Source organism: Bombina bombina, chromosome 1, assembly GCF_027579735.1.
Source record: "Bombina bombina isolate aBomBom1 chromosome 1, aBomBom1.pri, whole genome shotgun sequence".
In the NCBI taxonomy this organism is placed as follows: Eukaryota; Metazoa; Chordata; class Amphibia; order Anura; family Bombinatoridae; genus Bombina; species Bombina bombina.
The window spans coordinates 549763467-549781997 of NC_069499.1; the positions used below are offsets into that span (position 1 = coordinate 549763467).

The 18531-nt window shown below is 35.2% G+C and overlaps 1 protein-coding gene across 2 annotated transcripts in view; it reads right to left on the reverse strand.

Annotated features, from left to right (window-relative positions):
• Window positions 1–18531, reverse strand: part of STRADB (STE20 related adaptor beta) — an 82634-nt gene that overhangs the window by 23650 nt on the left and 40453 nt on the right. For both annotated transcript variants that reach the window (XR_008400133.1, XM_053698699.1), the window contains exons 8-9: window positions 14543–14714; window positions 13845–13949 (exon numbers count right to left, since the gene is read on the reverse strand). Coding sequence is in view for 1 of the 2 variants with exons in the window: in XM_053698699.1 (XP_053554674.1) it covers window positions 13845–13949; window positions 14543–14714 (277 nt within the window). In the remaining variant the exon portion in view is untranslated. The remainder of the gene's footprint in view (window positions 1–13844; window positions 13950–14542; window positions 14715–18531) is intronic.

The window sequence follows — 18531 nt, forward strand, 5'->3', positions numbered from 1 at the left end:
ATAAAGGGATAATCTATCTTTTAAAACAATAAAAATTCTGGTGTAGACTGTCCCTTTAAGCCATAAAGCTATTCTAGCTAAAATAGCTAGACATAGATTTAACATCAATCTTGATGATATAAAAAATAGCATCATAGATAAAATGATTAGCATGTTGAAGCAAACAAACAATGCTAGACAAATTAGGATCTGCTTCCTGTTGTGTTAAGCTATCCAACCAAAAAGTTGGTGCAGCCGCAACATCAGCCATAGAAATGGCAGGCCTGCGAATATAACCAGAATGCAAATAAGCTTTCCTCAGATAAGATTCAATCTTCCTATCTAAAGGATCCTTAAAAGAAGTACTATCTTCCATAGGAATAGTAGTATGTCTGGCAAGAGTACAAATAGCCCCATCAACCTTAGGGACTTTTCCCAAAAACTCCAAAATAGCCACTTTTTAAACCTAGAAGGAGGATTAAAATAAGCACCAGGTTTAGATCATTCCTTAGCAATCACATCAGAAACCGCATCTGGGACAGGAAAAAACTCAGGAATAATCATAGGAGGTTTAAAAACAGAATTTAAAACGTTTACTGGTTTTGTTATCAAGAGAACCAGACTCCTCAATACCCAAAGTAACCAATACTTCTTTCAAAAAAAGACAGAATATATTCAATCTTAAAAAGATAAGAAGATTTATCAATTTCAGTGTCTGAAGTAGGATCTTCTGGACCAGAGAGATCCTCTTCAGAGGAGGATATTTCAGTATGTTGTCAGTCATCACAAATTTCATCAGTTTTATGAGAAGTTTTAAAAGACCTTTTATGTTTATTAGAAGGTGGAATAACAGACATAGCCTTCTGTATTGCATCAGCAATATAATTTTTCATATCAACAGGGATATCATGTACATTGGATGTTGAGGGAACAACAGACGCTGTACTAGTACTAATAGAAACATTATCGGCATGCAAAAGCTTATCATGACAACTGTTACATAATAGAGCCGGAGATATAATCTCAGCTTGCTTACAACAGATACACTTAGCTTTGGTAGAACTGTGTTCAGGCAGCATGGTTCCTACAGTAGCTTCTGAGACAGGATCAGACAGACATCTTGCAAAATGTAAAAGAAAAAATAACATTTAAACAAAATATCCAATTTCCTCATATAGCAGTTTCAGGAATGGGAAAAAAATGCATATGCTAAATAGGCAGAAAAGCAAACAGCATAGCCCTCTAGAAAAGAAAGCAAGGAGCATAAAGGAAGTGGGGTAATATAACCAAAAAATATTTGGCACAAAGTATGATGCACGATGCAAAGAGAAGTCAACATTTTTTGCTGCCAACCAACATTCGGACGCAACTTGCGTCTTAACAAGCGCGACTTCATGCCAAACAACCTAACGTCAATAAAGACGCAGGAAATGACGAAACTTGCGACACTATAGACGTAAATTCGGGGAAAAAAAAATTTACACCAAAAATTACGCAATAAATAACAGCATTTTGTGCCCTCGCAAGATTAGATTTGCCCGTGAAATTTAAGGAAAAACAAGTCAAATTGGAAAAAAAGATTAAACCCCAGGTAAGAAAATATTAAAAAAATAACTTCCTAAAACATGATTCCCATACTGAAACTGTTAGACTGCAAAGGGAAATACACATAGACCTGACTCATAGCAAATATAAGTAAATACATATATTTAAAACGTTATATTAATACATAAAGCACTAAACATAGCTGAGAGTGTCTGAAACAATGATACATACTTACCGAAAGACACCCATCCACATATAGCAGACAGCCAAACCAGTACTGAAAACTATCAGCAGAGGTTATGGTATAAGAGTATATCATCGATCTGAAAAGGGAGGTAAGGAGATGAATCCTTACGACCGATAACAGAGAACCCTTGAAAAGATTTACCATGAGTGAAACAATAAAAATCAATAGGTGATACTCTCTTCACATCCCTCTGACAAACACTGTACTCTGAGAGGAATTGGGCTTCAGAATGCTTAGAAGCGCTTATCATAGAAGAAATCAAGCACAAACTTACTTCACCACCTCTATAGGAGTCAAAGTTTGTAAAACTAAGGTGTGAGTGTGGTGGGAGGTGTATTTATAGGCATTTTGAGGTTTGGGAAACTTTGCCCCTCCTGGTAGGATTGTATATCCCATACGTCACTAGCTCATAGACTCTTACCATTTACATGAAATAAATTATATTTATATATATTTAAATATATAAATTTCACATCAAGGAAGGCACTCGTCGTTTGCAGTAAACAATTTAATAAATGCTTCCAGCCGCTTTAAACCACTAACGTCATATATATATATATATATACATACACACACACACATACATACACATATACACACACACACATATATATATATATATATATATATATATATATATATATATATATATACACACACACATATAAATATATATATATATATATATATATATACACACACACTCACATATATTATATATATATACACACATAAATATATATGTGTATATATATATATATATATATATATATATACACACACACACACACACATACATATATATATATATATATATAAAAACATAGTAACATAGTAGATGAGGTTGAAAAAAGTACAACCTATAAAAATCTTATTATTCTTACAATAAAAGCTCCAGATGAGGAAATTAATCCCATTAAAAGGGTGACCAATTTAACACAAGCAATTATATCCATGTATTATGTTTCTAGCCAGAAATGTATCTAAACCATTTTTAAATGTATCTAAGGTATTGGCATTTACTACCTCCATATGTAATGAGTTCCACAATTTGATTGCTCTTAGAGTGAAAAAACGTTTACGTTGCTGGATATTAAATCTCCATTCCTTCAGCCTTAAATTGTGACCTTGTCACAATTTTCTTGGACTAAACAGAGCTTCCGCCATCTCAGTATATAGGCATTGAATATATTTATATAAAGTAATCATGTCACCTCTCAAGCGTCTTATTTCTAAAGAAAATAGACCCATCAAAGCCTCTTTTAATACATGCTAGTATTTTATTAGCCTTAGAAGCAACTGTCCTGCATTGTGAAACCCATCTTTAGCTTGTTATCTATTACTACTTCCAAATCCCTTTCCTCCTCTGTTGGGCTAACAGTAATTTATAAGTAATAGGTTGCCTGCTTATTTTTACTTCCAAAATGTAGAACCTAGCGTTTTCCAGTATTAAATCTCATTTTCCATTTACTTGCCCATTCTTCTAATTTTTGTAGATCCCCTTGCAAAACAATTTCATCCTGCACTGACCTAATAACCTTAAAGGGACAGTCTTCACCCATAACAACCTTAGTCCATCCATTAGATTTGTTTCTGATTTGCATTACTCACCCCTGAAACCATATTGAGTCATCTACACTTTAAGAGTTATTTGCAATCAAAAGTTTTATTCCGACGGTTTGAAATGGCCACTCAGCTCCGCCTACCCTATACATCACCAACTCTCTTATTTTCAATGGTCCAATCAAAAATGGATCACTGATTAAAATACTGTTTTGCGCTTTTAGTGCTTCGCGCATGCGCAACATCACTGGGAACAAAATATCCGGAACAAAAAGATTGCTCTATGTTTCTGCCATATTGAAATATCAGAATTGCTGAAACTGCAAATAAAGGGAGACTTCCGGTTTCGAGCTGTACGAAGATGCGCATGCGTATTTGAGTCCTATTACGTCACTGGGTGCTACATGCACAAGTGTTGAAGAGAAAGAGAACCGCTCTTTAAGGTAGGAGGAGAAGCTATTGGGAGGAGTTTGGTGGCCATATTTGAAGAATAAAATATAAACTACTTTTACAAAAATGTTGGTAAAAGACGAACCGAAAAAACGGATGCAGGGGTTCATTAAACTTGTCAGCTAGAGATCGTAGCTATGGGCTAAGGTTGTTATATGTGTCGACTGTCCCTTTAATGTTGTATCATCCGCAAAAAAAGAGATGTTTTTATTTAATCCTTGCTCCATAAAAATATTTAAAAAAAAGGGCCCAGAACTGATCTGTGGAGGACACCGATTACCTTTTTCCAATCTGAGTATGATCTGTTTACTACTACTCGCTGCTCTTTGTCTTTTATCCAGTTATTTATACATGACCTAACATTTTCCCAGTCCCTTAAAAAGGGACATTAAACACTTTAAGATGGTAATAAAAAATGATAAATCGTATATATAAAATACACAGTCATTATTTATTTTGTCCCCTTTTTCCTGTAATTCCATTCTGAAATTGTGAGCTTTTCAGTTCGTTAGAAATGGGAGTACAGAACACTCCATATATAAAACACAGCCATTGGCTGCCACATTCTAGTGGCCTATAGCTATAGCAGAGAAGGTAGCCTAAGTTACAACAAGGCAGTTCTCATTGTTTTATAGACATTAAAACTTTAGACTTATTTTGTCAATATTTAAATGGCTAATGAAACTTTAAAAAATACATCTACATGCTATTCTCAGAATAATCTTTTCTTTAAATGCATCATTCTATCTAGCATTTATTTAGTGTTTAATGTCCCTTTAATTTTGTACATGTATCTCTCATGTGGCACTATATCAAACACCTTTGCAATATCCAAGAATATCACATTAATCGATTCCCCTTTATCTATATTTTTACTTCCTTCCTTGAAGAATCTAATTAGATTAGCTTGACACAAGCTATTTCTCATAAAACCATGTTGCTTTGAACTCATAATCTTGTTAACACAAATGCACTCATCAGTATCTCTTATAAGCCCACACTATTGATGTCAGACTAACTGGTCTATAGCTTCCTGGATTAGCCCTGCTTCCCTTTTTTTAAAAAGGTGGCACCACATCAGCTTTACGCCAGTCCTGGGGTACTATGCCTGAGATGAGTCTTGAAAAATTAAGAGTAGAGAGTTTTGACAATAACAGTGCTAAATTCCCGTAAAACCTTTGGGTGTATTCTATCTGGGCCTGGAGTTTTATTTACCTTAATATTTTTCCTGATATCCTATAGTATCTCCCATTGGTTCCACTTTTGTGTATACTGAAGAAAAGAACTGGTTTAGTACCTCAGCCTTCTCCCTGTCATTGTTAATCATGCTACCCTTCACACATTTTAATGTACCTACATTGTCCTTCCTATTATTTTGCCATTCATGTACTTAAAAAACCTTTTAGGGTTTGACTGAGAATCCTTTGCAATTAATCTTTCATTTTCAATTTTGGCTGGTTTGATTGCTTTAATATATTAATATATATAAGTTAAGTTATGGTTGAGATAAAATCCTCCATTTCATAAAAGTAAAATGATTTTAATGCACCAACCCCATAAGGTAATATTCGCATATATTACATATCTCTGTTGGAGTGGTAACAATGTATACAGAATACTTCTTCTGGGGAAAAGCAAGTGGAGATTCTTTCCTACAAGTGCCAACTGGCTATAAAATAATATTAATTATTTTGTGTGTGTGTGTGTCTCAGTCTACATATACTGTATACACTACTAAAGAAAAAAGTACACATCACATACATACATGCACACAAAACAAAACAACAAAAAGGGAGCTCAATAATGTGTGTTAATGTCAGACACTAAAATAAAAATTAAACTTTAATAATTCAGATAAAACATGCAGTTTTAAGAGACTTTACTTTCATTATCAAGTTGTGCACAGTCTTTTATATGCGCAATTTCTGAGGAACCAGCTACAATTGAGCATGTGCAAAAGTTCAGTGTATACGTTCATGAGTCTGTGATTGGATGATGGCTGTCATTATACAGGGGGCCAGCAAATTAAGTACATTTTTAAATTTGTTTGAAAAAAATCTACCAATTTAAAATTCTGAGTAAGTGCTATTATATTGTCTTTTTATTATGCATTTGATGATTATGCAATTCTGTTGTATTCAATGGTCCCAATGAATTGTTAAAAATCATGGAATTCTAAATTGGGAATCACCCATTAAACAGCATTTAACCCCTTAGTGACCAGACCATTTTTCCATTTTCTTACCGTTAAGGACCAGGGCTATTTTGTTATTTCTGTAGTGTTTGTGTTTAGTTGTAATTTTCCTCTTACTTATTTACTGTACCCACACATATTATATACCGTTTTTATCTCCATTAAATGGACTTTCTGAAGATACCATTATTTTCATCATATCTTATAATGTACCATAAATTCTTTTATAAAATATGATGAAAAATTTGAAAAAAACAAAACACTTTTTCTAACTTTGACCCCCAAAATCTGTTACACATCTACAACCACCAAAAAACACCCATGCTAAATAGTTTCTAAATTTTGTCCTGAGTTTAGAGATACCCAATGTTTACATGTTCTTTTCTTATTTAGCAAGTTAGAGGGCAATAAGTACAAGTAGCTCTTTGCTATTTCCAAACCATTTGTTTTTCAAAATTAGCGATAGTTACATTGTAACACTGATATCTGTCAGAAATCCCTGAATAACCCTCCACATGTACATATATTTTTTAGTAGACAACCCAAGGTATTGATCTAGGCCCATTTTGGTATATTTCATGCCACTATTTCACCACCAAATGCGATCAAATAAAAAAAAATCATTAACTTTCACTAACTTTAGATTTCTCACTGAAATTATTTACTAATAGCTTATGCAATTATGGCACAAATGGTTGTAAATGCTTCTCTGTGATCCTCTTTGTTCAGAAATAGTAGACATATATGGCTTTGGCATTGCTCTTTGGTAATTAAAAGGGCGCTAAATGCTACTGCGCACCACACTTGTTTTATGCCCAGCCGTGAAGGGGTTAATTAGGTAGCTTGTAGGGTTAATTTTAGCTTTAGTGTAGAGATCAGTCGCCCACCTGACACATCCCACTCCCTGACCCCCCTCAAACAGCTCTCTTCCCTCCCCCACCTCACAATTGTCACTGTCAACTTAAGTACTGGCAGAAAGTTTGCCAGTACTAAAATAAAAGGCTTTTTTTAAAAACATTTTTAATATATATTTAATCTGCAGTGTTGGATCCCCCCCTAGCCCCCAACCTTCCTGATCCCCCTCAAACATATCTCTAACCCCCCCCCCCCTCTACCTATTTGCCCCCATCTTGGGTACTGGCAGCTGTCTGCCAGTAACCAGTTTGCTAAAAAAAAAATGCGCTTTTTATAATCTTTTTTGTATTGTAGCTGCTCCCCTTCAATACTCTTTCCCCCCTCCCAGATCCCTTTCCCAACATTTATTCCCCCCTCACTCCTTCCCATACAACATACTAGTAGTTAAAGTAGAGCGCGCCCTCGCACGCCCAAACAGGATACACGCTCGCCAGAACTTCACCATCGATGGGCCACCCACCCGCCACCCTCATATCCTTCCCACGCTACCAACGATCGGCACCATTACTGGCCAATGCAGAGAGGGCCACAAAGTGTCTCTCTCTGCATTGGTTTGCAGAAAAAAGGGAATTGCACGATGCCTAAATACTGAGGCATCGCTGCAATACCCTGAAAGCGGCTGGAATCGATCACAATCGCTTCCACTGCTTGAAACCCCAGAGGACGTGCATTTATGAGACCTAAACCTTCCATGCACATAGCCACTGAAAGGAATGTTCTAGACTGTAAGTTAGACAGGCTAACGCCAATTACAATTGACTCTTGTCCAATAAAGACAAAGTCATGACACTGAATCCATCTAGAAACCCCAAAAAAGGTGACCCTTGTCTTAAGGAATCACAAATCCTCTAACCAAGTCTTGAAGAAACAAAATGAGTTGATTCATGAGAGATTCTAAATAAAAAAAAAAAGTTTAAGCTAATACCAAGATACCATCAAGCACCACAATACCCTACTGTCTGAATACAGAAAGAAAGGCACCAAGAACCTTTGAAAAGATTCATAAGGCTGTTGCTAGACCAAAAGGAAAAGCAACAAATTGGTAAAGCTTACCTAAAAAAGAGAATCTCAGAAACCAAAAGTGGTCTGAATGAAATAAAATATGAGGATAAACGTTCTGTAAAATTGTGTGGACATGAAATGACCTTGCTGAACAAAAGGCATAATAGTCCTTGAAGTCGCCAACTTGAAAGTTGAGACTCTTACAAAACAATATAACGTCTTCAGATCCAAGATTGGACTGAATAAACCCTTCTTCTTTGGGACAAAGAATAGAAATGAATAGAAACACAAACCCTGTTCCTGCTAAAGAACTGGTATTATCACTCCGGAAAAAAATTCACAGAGTGTACTAAGAAAGAAAGAATCTTCCCATAGAAGGTCTCATTCTAAAAAATCTATTCAAAACCCTAGAAATAATATAGATTGAATTTCCAAAAGACAATCACCGGACTAAAAGTAGGGCAGAAAAAAAAAACCTCTAAACCTCCAGAAATAGTGGAGATAATAGAAATCAAACAAATTATTATCCTAACAAGATAGAGATAATAAAATATATTTGAAACCATAATAATAGATATAGTAAACATAATTAAATGAATACCTCTTTAGTAAATAAACAGAGTTATATACTAGAGAATCTGAAACTGCTTATGCTAACTGTTCAACAAAAGGTTGAGAGAACAGTAATGTCAGCCACAGATAAAGCTAAGCTAAAAATATAAACAGTATGTGAATATGCTCTACTAAGGTTACAGTCAAATTCTAAAGAAATAATTTTACATTTTTTGTAATTTTAGCTTTGCAGATTGTAGTTTTTTTTGTAAATAGACTGCCCTCTGGGCAGGCTTATCGCCTAGTATATACATAAAAAAAGAAGTCCTGACTGACTGATCAACGCCCAGCTCAAACCGTTTAACCTAGAAACGTGAAATTTGTTTTATGAAAAAAGGGTGTGCATTTTTTTATACGAGGATGCCTATAGCTCAAAAACCGACAATGTTACAAACATGAAAATTGATATTTAGATTCTCCTTGAAAAATAAAGAAACACGTGTTTCACCATTTCCCCAAAATCCACTTAAGGGGGTCAAAAGAGGGGGGGCTGATTTATGAGGATACCTATATCTCAAAAATGGACGAAGTTACAGACGTGAAAATTGGTATTTAGATTCTCCTTGAAAAATAAAGAAACACGTGTTTTACCACTTCACCAAAATCCACTTAAGGGGGATCAAAAGGGGGGGGGCTGATTTATGAGTATAACTATATTGCAACAACCAAAGATTTTACAGACGTGAAAATTGGTAATTAGATTCTCCTTTAAAAATAAAGAAATATGTGTTTTAACATTTCCCCAAAATCCACCTAAGGGGGATCAAAAGGGGGGCTGATTTATGAGGATACCTATATCTCAAAAACCGACAATGTTACAGACTTGAAAATTGGTATTTAGATTCTCCTTGCAAAATAAAGAAACACGTGTTTTACCATTTTCCCAAAATTCACTTAAGGGGGTGTCAAAAGGGGTGGGGGGCTGATTTAAGAGGATACCGATATCTCACAAAACAAAGATGTTATAGACACAAAAATTGGTATTTAGATTACAAGGAAAACAGAGAATTAATGGAAACTCAAGAAGTTCATGTCAGCGAGTGTGCAACCTGAACCGGCACACGTTGTTGCGAGTTGTCGCGTTTAACGCTATTTTTTACAAATCACAAAATCCATGCGAGCGATGCCGCAGGCAACAGCTAGTATATATATATATATATATATAAATATATAGATATATATACACATATACATATATATATACATACATACCTATCTATATATAATCACGTATATATAAATTGTACCAAAATACTATCAGATATATTTCAAAATATGTATTTATGAATAAACAGAACATATTCTGCTATGTAAAGAACATTGGAATGTGAAATATTGATATTTTCATGTCAGGTTAGCGCACTTGAGAATATGAGATCGGGTTTACGAGAGGGTAGGACGTTAGGGATTTTTCCCACTTTTTTTACTCCTTTGACTTCTATGGAGCAATACGTTAATTTGATCATGATGTCCGAAGTTTGACTTTTTGTGCGCATCAGGTTAGTGCACAAGCGAAAACTTTTTACTTTTAATTTGTAATAAAATCGCTCCCTAACGTGCGCAAAAACATTACTTTTAGTGAAGTTAGCGCGCAAGCGGGAACATTAAATACCACTCCACTTGTAATCTGGCCAAAATTGGAAACTAAAATTGTATAATCTGAAGCATGCTATAATTTAAAACAACTTTCCAATTTTTTTAATGCACTTATGTTGATCAAATATTAAATTAATTTCCATTACACATATGAGGGGAGTGGTTTTTACAATTGCAAACGTTCTGTTGTTCAGCAAGGAAATTTGATTCAAATAAAAAAAAAAAATATATATATATATATATGTTGTCAGGGTAAATGTAAATGTCAGTGGACTATATATATATATATATATATATATATATATATATATATATATATATATATATATATATATATATAATAAAATAAGTATGAAATCTCTCAAATAATAAGTTTGAGCATGCTCATTTTATCACTGAATACAAATCTGATATCAGACAAGAGATACTTTCTCCTGATTAACATAACATCTAAGAGTTCAAAAGAGAGCATCTGTCTCATTAACCAGCACAAACCCCTGGGTTGATGGAGCCAATAGTCTGTGTTTTAGTGGAAAATATGCTCAGAAGCCCTTTGAAAATTCTCAATATACATTCTGATCTGGGAGAAGCATATGCCAACCTTCACTAACAGACACATGTGATAATTTAACACCATGGCTCACTTGATTCCTTTTGAAGCTTAATTAGATTGAGAAAAAAACAGTTTAGCTGAAGAAATGACTAAATATCACCTAGGTGTTAAATTGTCCCTGTTGAGTTGAATCCACGAGTTCTGGACGTTGCGTCTGGATGGAGATTTGGCAGGGCAGACACATATGTTGCATTGTGGCTGTTAAATTAATTTTGAAATGCAACTGGGATAAGTTTCAATACTATATAAAAATGTACAACTCCATGGATCTGAGAGGTGCATTCCAGTTTTGTAATAAATTAAATGAATAACTACAAATAGCTGTATAAATGTTTGACGTTTTTGACAGCATTGTTTCTTTCATTTCAGACTTGCATCTGGTGTTTCATGCATTCAGGATTTGTTGGAAATATGAAATATACTGCATTACTATTGAGATACAATACAATACCAGACATCTAAGGGACAAATTGGGATATATATGCTGAATTTAATAGTAGCTATACAGTAAATTTAAAATGTGCTCTAAAGATTCCACAATAAAAACATTTGTTTCTTTATTTTAAAGACAGCAAGATAAAAACATTTGTTTCTTCATTTTAAAGACAGCAAGATGTTCTATGAATATTAGCCATAAACATCGATATATGTAGATATTTTCTATTTTAACATAGAAATTGATAAAATACTGGTGTTTGGTGTCAAATTGTACATTTTCTGTTATGTTAAATGAAATATAGATGCTGACAAGAGAGGTTTATTAACACAAGAAGATATAATATGTTAAATAATCACTTTATAAGGATATATTAAGATGTGGAAATAATTGATAGTGAGACTGCAATTGCAGTTGTCTGCTGCCACCTATAGATTAAAACTGGTATGAAAGCCAAATAAATTAACTATTGGAATACATGCAGAGCCAGATGAGCCAATCAGGGAGGCGTCTCCCAAATAACCAATGTTTAAATCCGTTAAGGGCAGACCAGGGACAAGCTCCGAAGGGCCTATCACGTGATATAACCTCAATGCAAGAGGATGCTGGCTGGCTATTTGCTGAATTTTTGACTGATAACTTGCTGCGCTGGAACACAGTCACTATAAGCAAAATTGGGCTACCTTTTATTATCCATATGGCAATACCCTTATTTATACGAGGTGAAACAAGAAGTTCTGGAAGCTGAAATATCGATTTGGTTATTTTTGGTGAAGTATACGTAATTGATAAATATATAAATAATATTTAAATCAAAAGGTATTTGGTAACTAGAACTAAATGGCAGTTAGCAAGTTTAAACATTTTTAAACTTTGTACTTTAGCTTGCATTCATAATCCTGTGTAGTTTAAAACTAGTCTTTTGTTTGCTAAATAATTTATTGTTGCAAATATATAAATATATTTTAGAATTTGTCTTAATTGTAGATAATTAAGAATTTAATTCAGCTCAGATAAATTGGCATAGGAGTTGGTTGTTTCCACAAATAATATATATAATTTCTGATGTTTTAAATTAGAGTTATATAGGATCAATTGTAGGCTAAGTAGCTCAGTTGTACTGGTCTGAAAGTTAGTGGCTCATACTTTGATTTGGGAGATTGTGAGTAAGGTTAATTGTAAAGGTATATTTGGTTTGCTTTGTAAAGAATATTATAACAGCATAAGTTCGTATCATCTGATTCATAATCTGGTTTTCTATACATATAATTTAATGTATTTATAAATGTAACTAATATAAAGAATTTAGGAATTTATATTAATTTTAATTGTTTCGTATATGCATTTTATTGGGGGTTTATTTTAAAGAATAATTATTAAATAAATTGTATTATAACCTGGCCATATACTGACTATATATATATATATATATATATATATATATATATATATATATACACACTTGCAATCATATAAGTGAGGGATTAAAGAATTAAAGACTAGAAACTTTACTGTGTACATTAAGTGCTTCTTCATCTCATCTTAACAGATGGACATGTAAAGACATTAACAAGTAGTTTACTTTTCTGTAACACTCACAAAACTTCTAAATGCAAGAATATTGCTTATACCTTGCAAAGTGTATGAGGTGAGGATAACTGTGTATTTCAAAATCAGAGCCTGGCACCAAATGTTTCTGTAGTAACATTATTCAGTGAATAAATGCTACCCCTAATTATGCTGCTGTCATTTTGTAACCTAGGTTTCACTGCAGGTATTTAAAGTGAAGGTCAAGTTTTACCTATCTCGAAACACTAATGAATTAGTCATACTTAAAATAATGCAATCGCTAACTTTTTCCCCACAATGCATTATAAATTTATATAATAATCAAGTTTTATATTCCCCTACCGTTATGTTCCTTACTCCTCCCATCAGCCATTTCCTTATATTAGAGAGAGTGACGTATAGAGCGGTCCCACCCGCTCTATACGCGTCTCCAAAGCGCGTTCGAGGATCCAATGAACTGCGCATGCGCATAGCGTTGACTACTTTCAGCAATGCGCAGGCGTCATTCTTCATATTATGGCAAATCAATAATGATAGTAATAGGCATGCGCGAAACGGGAGCAAGCTTGTCTTACAAGGCCAAAAAGAAAAAAATTCTACAAGCATGCGCAGATCATCCAGCATCCAGGAGGCGGATGACGTACATTGACGGCTACCTAATAGCCAGAATTTCAATTGGCTGCTGAAAAAAATGTGACCTGCCATAAAAAAAAAAAAAAAAAAAAGGACGGGTTGAATTTACGGATCGAAAAAAAGAAAGTATAAATGGCCAAAACTCAGTTTATACTTAGAATTTAAAAAAATGATGAATGAAAGTACTATTCATTTAGGGGAACAAGTTCAATTAGATAAAGCGATAGAGCGAACTTTACCTTCACTTTAAAGGAGAGTTGTTGCACATATGCAATCACGTCAGCACTGACAGCAGTGAAAGTTAGCTTTCAACATGGCTGCACTAATTACTAGAGGGAGATGGGGAATAACCTCAAAACTATGATTATAAAATGTATTTAATGTCCATTTAACTGTGGCTTGCTGGCTCCATATACAACTGTTTTTAATGTGGTCACTAGAATTTGATTGGCTACTTTAAGTTTTTGAGAACAGCAGCTACTACAGTTACCTGAGTGCGGAGCATGTCCGTGAATGGTATACGCCCCGTAGCTAATTCACAGGCAGTGATCCCAAGACTGTAGATGTCAGACTTCACATTGTACCCATACAGGTCCTATGGGGAGCAATTGAAACATTACGATTAATAAAGCGTTCATAAAAATGTTTTGCTCATAGAACTGTTAGGAATATCAGAGTCATTGATGCTTTCAGCAAAGTGTGACGTACAGTACATCAGAGATATTGTTTTGCATTTTAGTGAAAATTCAAGGGCCATAAAAGTAAAAAAATGACATGCTCTAATTCGTTAGAGCATATAATTTTAAGACTATCGACCAAGCACTACTATGTGTTTAACCCCTTACATGCCCAGTTCTTGACTAATATTTTAAACCAATAACTGTGGAGGGACTACTTAGCGAATATCCCATATCTGCTTCCCAAAAGCTTCCCCAATTCACCTATACTCAAAATAACTATTATAGATTAAAGAACATTTTGTCACATGCCTAATGTTCTTCAACTGTGGCTGAGGTATTTGCTGTTGTGCCCTGTGTTGATTTACCAGCCCACCTTTTGTTCCCAATGATACAAATCTTAGAATCCCTACTTGGCCCAGAACATCAACCTATATGATCATGGGTGCGTGATGGTGCGTAATAGTTATATGCATTTCCAGCTGGAATGTTTATTGCAGTTTTTACAAACCTGCCTCAGTAGTTCTGGACTCATCCAAGGAAGCATTGCAGTGCTGAAATTTGGAAAATCGTACGCCACTTTTGCTTTTTCGCCCCTTCCCACCAAACAGCAAAGACGACTAAGGCCAGACAGATAAACAAGACCTTCTTCAGATACTAGGACGTGGCTTCCTTTCACATTCCTACAGACAAATATTAAAAAAAAAAAGGAGGGGTATGATTCTTTATTTTAGGATCACAATAAGCGTTGGATATAAAATGTCCATTCCAAATAAGAATTTAATGCTAGATAAAGAGACACAGAACAAATCTAGTTGTTACATAATACATCAAAATATTAAATGAACAATAACACAAACTATTTATATCAAGCATGAGAAAGAACACCAAGGTTAATATGTTTGCACACAAAAGTAAAAGCTGTTTAAATTTAAACTGAAACTAGTAGAAACTTGTAGGAAATGCGTTTCATACCTAGGTATTTTTGCTTATTAGCTGATAGGGAGAACTCCCATAGTTGCATTTATGGCCAAGGATAAACTTCCAAAAGTCTGACAAAAAAATATTTATTTGGCACAGGAACATCCTTTAAAACATACATCAATAACACATTTATATTCCTTCCTTAGATCCAACAAAAAAAACATTTGGGTACAGGATCCCTTTAAAGGGACATTCTAATGGAATGTTTTAGAGCAAACTATGGCCTAGATTTAGAGTTCGGCGGTAAAAGGGCTGTTAACGCTCCGCGGGTTTTTTTCTGGCCGCACCATAAATTTAACTCTGGTATCGAGAGTTTAATCAAATGCTGCGTTAGGCTCCAAAAAAGGAGCGTAGAGCATATTTACCGCAAATGCAACTCTCGATACCAGAGTTGCTTACGGACGCGGCCGGCCTCAAAAACGTGCTCGTGCACGATTCTCCCATAGGAAACAATGGGGCAGTTTGAGCTGAAAAAAAACCTAACACCTGCAAAAAAGCAGCGTTCAGCTCCTAACGCAGCCCCATTGTTTCCTATGGGGAAACACTTCCTACGTCTGCACCTAACACTCTAACATGTACCCCGAGTCTAAACACCCCTAACCTTACACTTATTAACCCCTAATCTGCCGCCCCCCGCTATCGCTGACCCCTGCATTACACTTTTAACCCCTAATCTGCCGCTCCGTAAACCGCCGCCACCTACGTTATCCCTATGTACCCCTAATCTGCTGCCCTAACATCGCCGACCCCTATATTATATTTATTAACCCCTAATCTGCCCCCCACAACGTCGCCGACACCTGCCTACACTTATTAACCCCTAATCTGCCGAGCGGACCTGAGCGCTACTATAATAAAGTTATTAACCCCTAATCCGCCTCACTAACCCTATCATAAATAGTATTAACCCCTAATCTGCCCTCCCTAACATCGCCGACACCTACCTTCAATTATTAACCCCTAATCTGCCGACCGGAGCTCACCGCTATTCTAATAAATGTATTAACCCCTAAAGCTAAGTCTAACCCTAACACTAACACCCCCCTAAGTTAAATATAATTTTTATCTAACGAAATAAATTAACTCTTATTAAATAAATAATTCCTATTTAAAGCTAAATACTTACCTGTAAAATACATCCTAATATAGCTACAATATAAATTATAATTATATTATAGCTATTTTAGGATTAATATTTATTTTACAGGCAACTTTGTAATTATTTTAACCAGGTACAATAGCTATTAAATAGTTAAGAACTATTTAATAGTTACCTAGTTAAAATAATAACAAATTTACCTGTAAAATAAATCCTAACCTAAGATATAATTAAACCTAACACTACCCTATCAATAAAATAATTAAATAAACTACCTACAATTACCTACAATTAACCTAACACTACACTATCAATAAATTAATTAAACACAATTGCTACAAATAAATACAATTAAATAAACTATCTAAAGTACAAAAAATAAAAAAGAACTAAGTTACAGAAAATAATAAAATATTTACAAACATAAGAAAAATATTACAACAATTTTAAACTAATTACACCTACTCTAAGCCCCCTAATAAAATAACAAAGCCCCCCAAAATAAAAAATTCCCTACCCTATTCTAAAATACAAATATTACAAGCTCTTTTACCTTACCAGCCCTGAACAGGGCCCTTTGCGGGGCATGCCCCAAGAATTTCAGCTCTTTTGCCTGTAAAAAAAAACATACAATACCCCCCCCCCAACATTACAACCCACCACCCACATACCCCTAATCTAACCCAAACCCCCCTTAAATAAACCTAACACTACCCCCCTGATGATCTTCCTACCTTGTCTTCACCATGCCAGGTTCACCGATCCGTCCTGGCTCCAAGATCTTCATCCAACCCAAGCGGGGGCTAGACATCCACTGAAGAAGTCCAGAAGAGGGTCCAAAGTCTTCCTCCTATCCGGCAAGAAGAGGACATCCGGACCGGCAAACATCTTCTCCAAGCGGCATCTTCTATCTTCTTCCATCCGATGACGACCGGCTCCATCTTGAAGACCTCCAGCGCGGATCCATCCTCTTCTTCCGACGACTAGACGACGAATGACGGTTCCTTTAAGGGACGTCATCCAAGATGGCGTCCCTCGAATTCCGATTGGCTGATAGGATTCTATCAGCCAATCGGAATTAAGGTAGGAATTTTCTGATTGGCTGATGGAATCAGCCAATCAGAATATAGTTCAATCCGATTGGCTGATCCAATCAGCCAATCAGATTGAGCTCGCATTCTATTGGCTGATCGGAACAGCCAATAGAATGCGAGCTCAATCTGATTGGCTGATTGGATCAGCCAATCGGATTGAACTATATTCTGATTGGCTGATTCCATCAGCCAATCAGAAAATTCCTACCTTAATTCCGATTGGCTGATAGAATCCTATCAGCCAATCGGAATTCGAGGGACGCCATCTTGGATGACGTCCCTTAAAGGAACCGTCATTCGTCGTCTAGTCGTCGGAAGAAGAGGATGGATCCGCGCTGGAGGTCTTCAAGATGGAGCCGGTCGTCATCGGATGGAAGAAGATAGAAGATGCCGCTTGGAGAAGATGTTTGCCGGTCCGGATGTCCTCTTCTTGCCGGATAGGAGGAAGACTTTGGACCCTCTTCTGGACTTCTTCAGTGGATGTCTAGCCCCCGCTTGGGTTGGATGAAGATCTTGGAGCCAGGACGGATCGGTGAACCTGGCATGGTGAAGACAAGGTAGGAAGATCATCAGGGGGGTAGTGTTAGGTTTATTTAAGGGGGGTTTGGGTTAGATTAGGGGTATGTGGGTGGTGGGTTGTAATGTTGGGGGGGGGGTATTGTATGTTTTTTTTTACAGGCAAAAGAGCTGAAATTCTTGGGGCATGCCCCGCAAAGGGCCCTGTTCAGGGCTGGTAAGGTAAAAGAGCTTGTAATATTTGTATTTTAGAATAGGGTAGGGAATTTTTTATTTTGGGGGGCTTTGTTATTTTATTAGGGGGCTTAGAGTAGGTGTAATTAGTTTAAAATTGTTGTAATATTTTTCTTATGTTTGTAAATATTTTATTATTTTCTGTAACTTAGTTCTTTTTTATTTTTTGTACTTTAGATAGTTTATTTAATTGTATTTATTTGTAGCAATTGTGTTTAATTAATTTATTGATAGTGTAGTGTTAGGTTAATTGTAGGTAATTGTAGGTAGTTTATTTAATTATTTTATTGATAGGGTAGTGTTAGGTTTAATTATATCTTAGGTTAGGATTTATTTTACAGGTAAATTTGTTATTATTTTAACTAGGTAACTATTAAATAGTTCTTAACTATTTAATAGCTATTGTACCTGGTTAAAATAATTACAAAGTTGCCTGTAAAATAAATATTAATCCTAAAATAGCTATAATATAATTATAATTTATATTGTAGCTATATTAGGATGTATTTTACAGGTAAGTATTTAGCTTTAAATAGGAATTATTTATTTAATAAGAGTTAATTTATTTCGTTA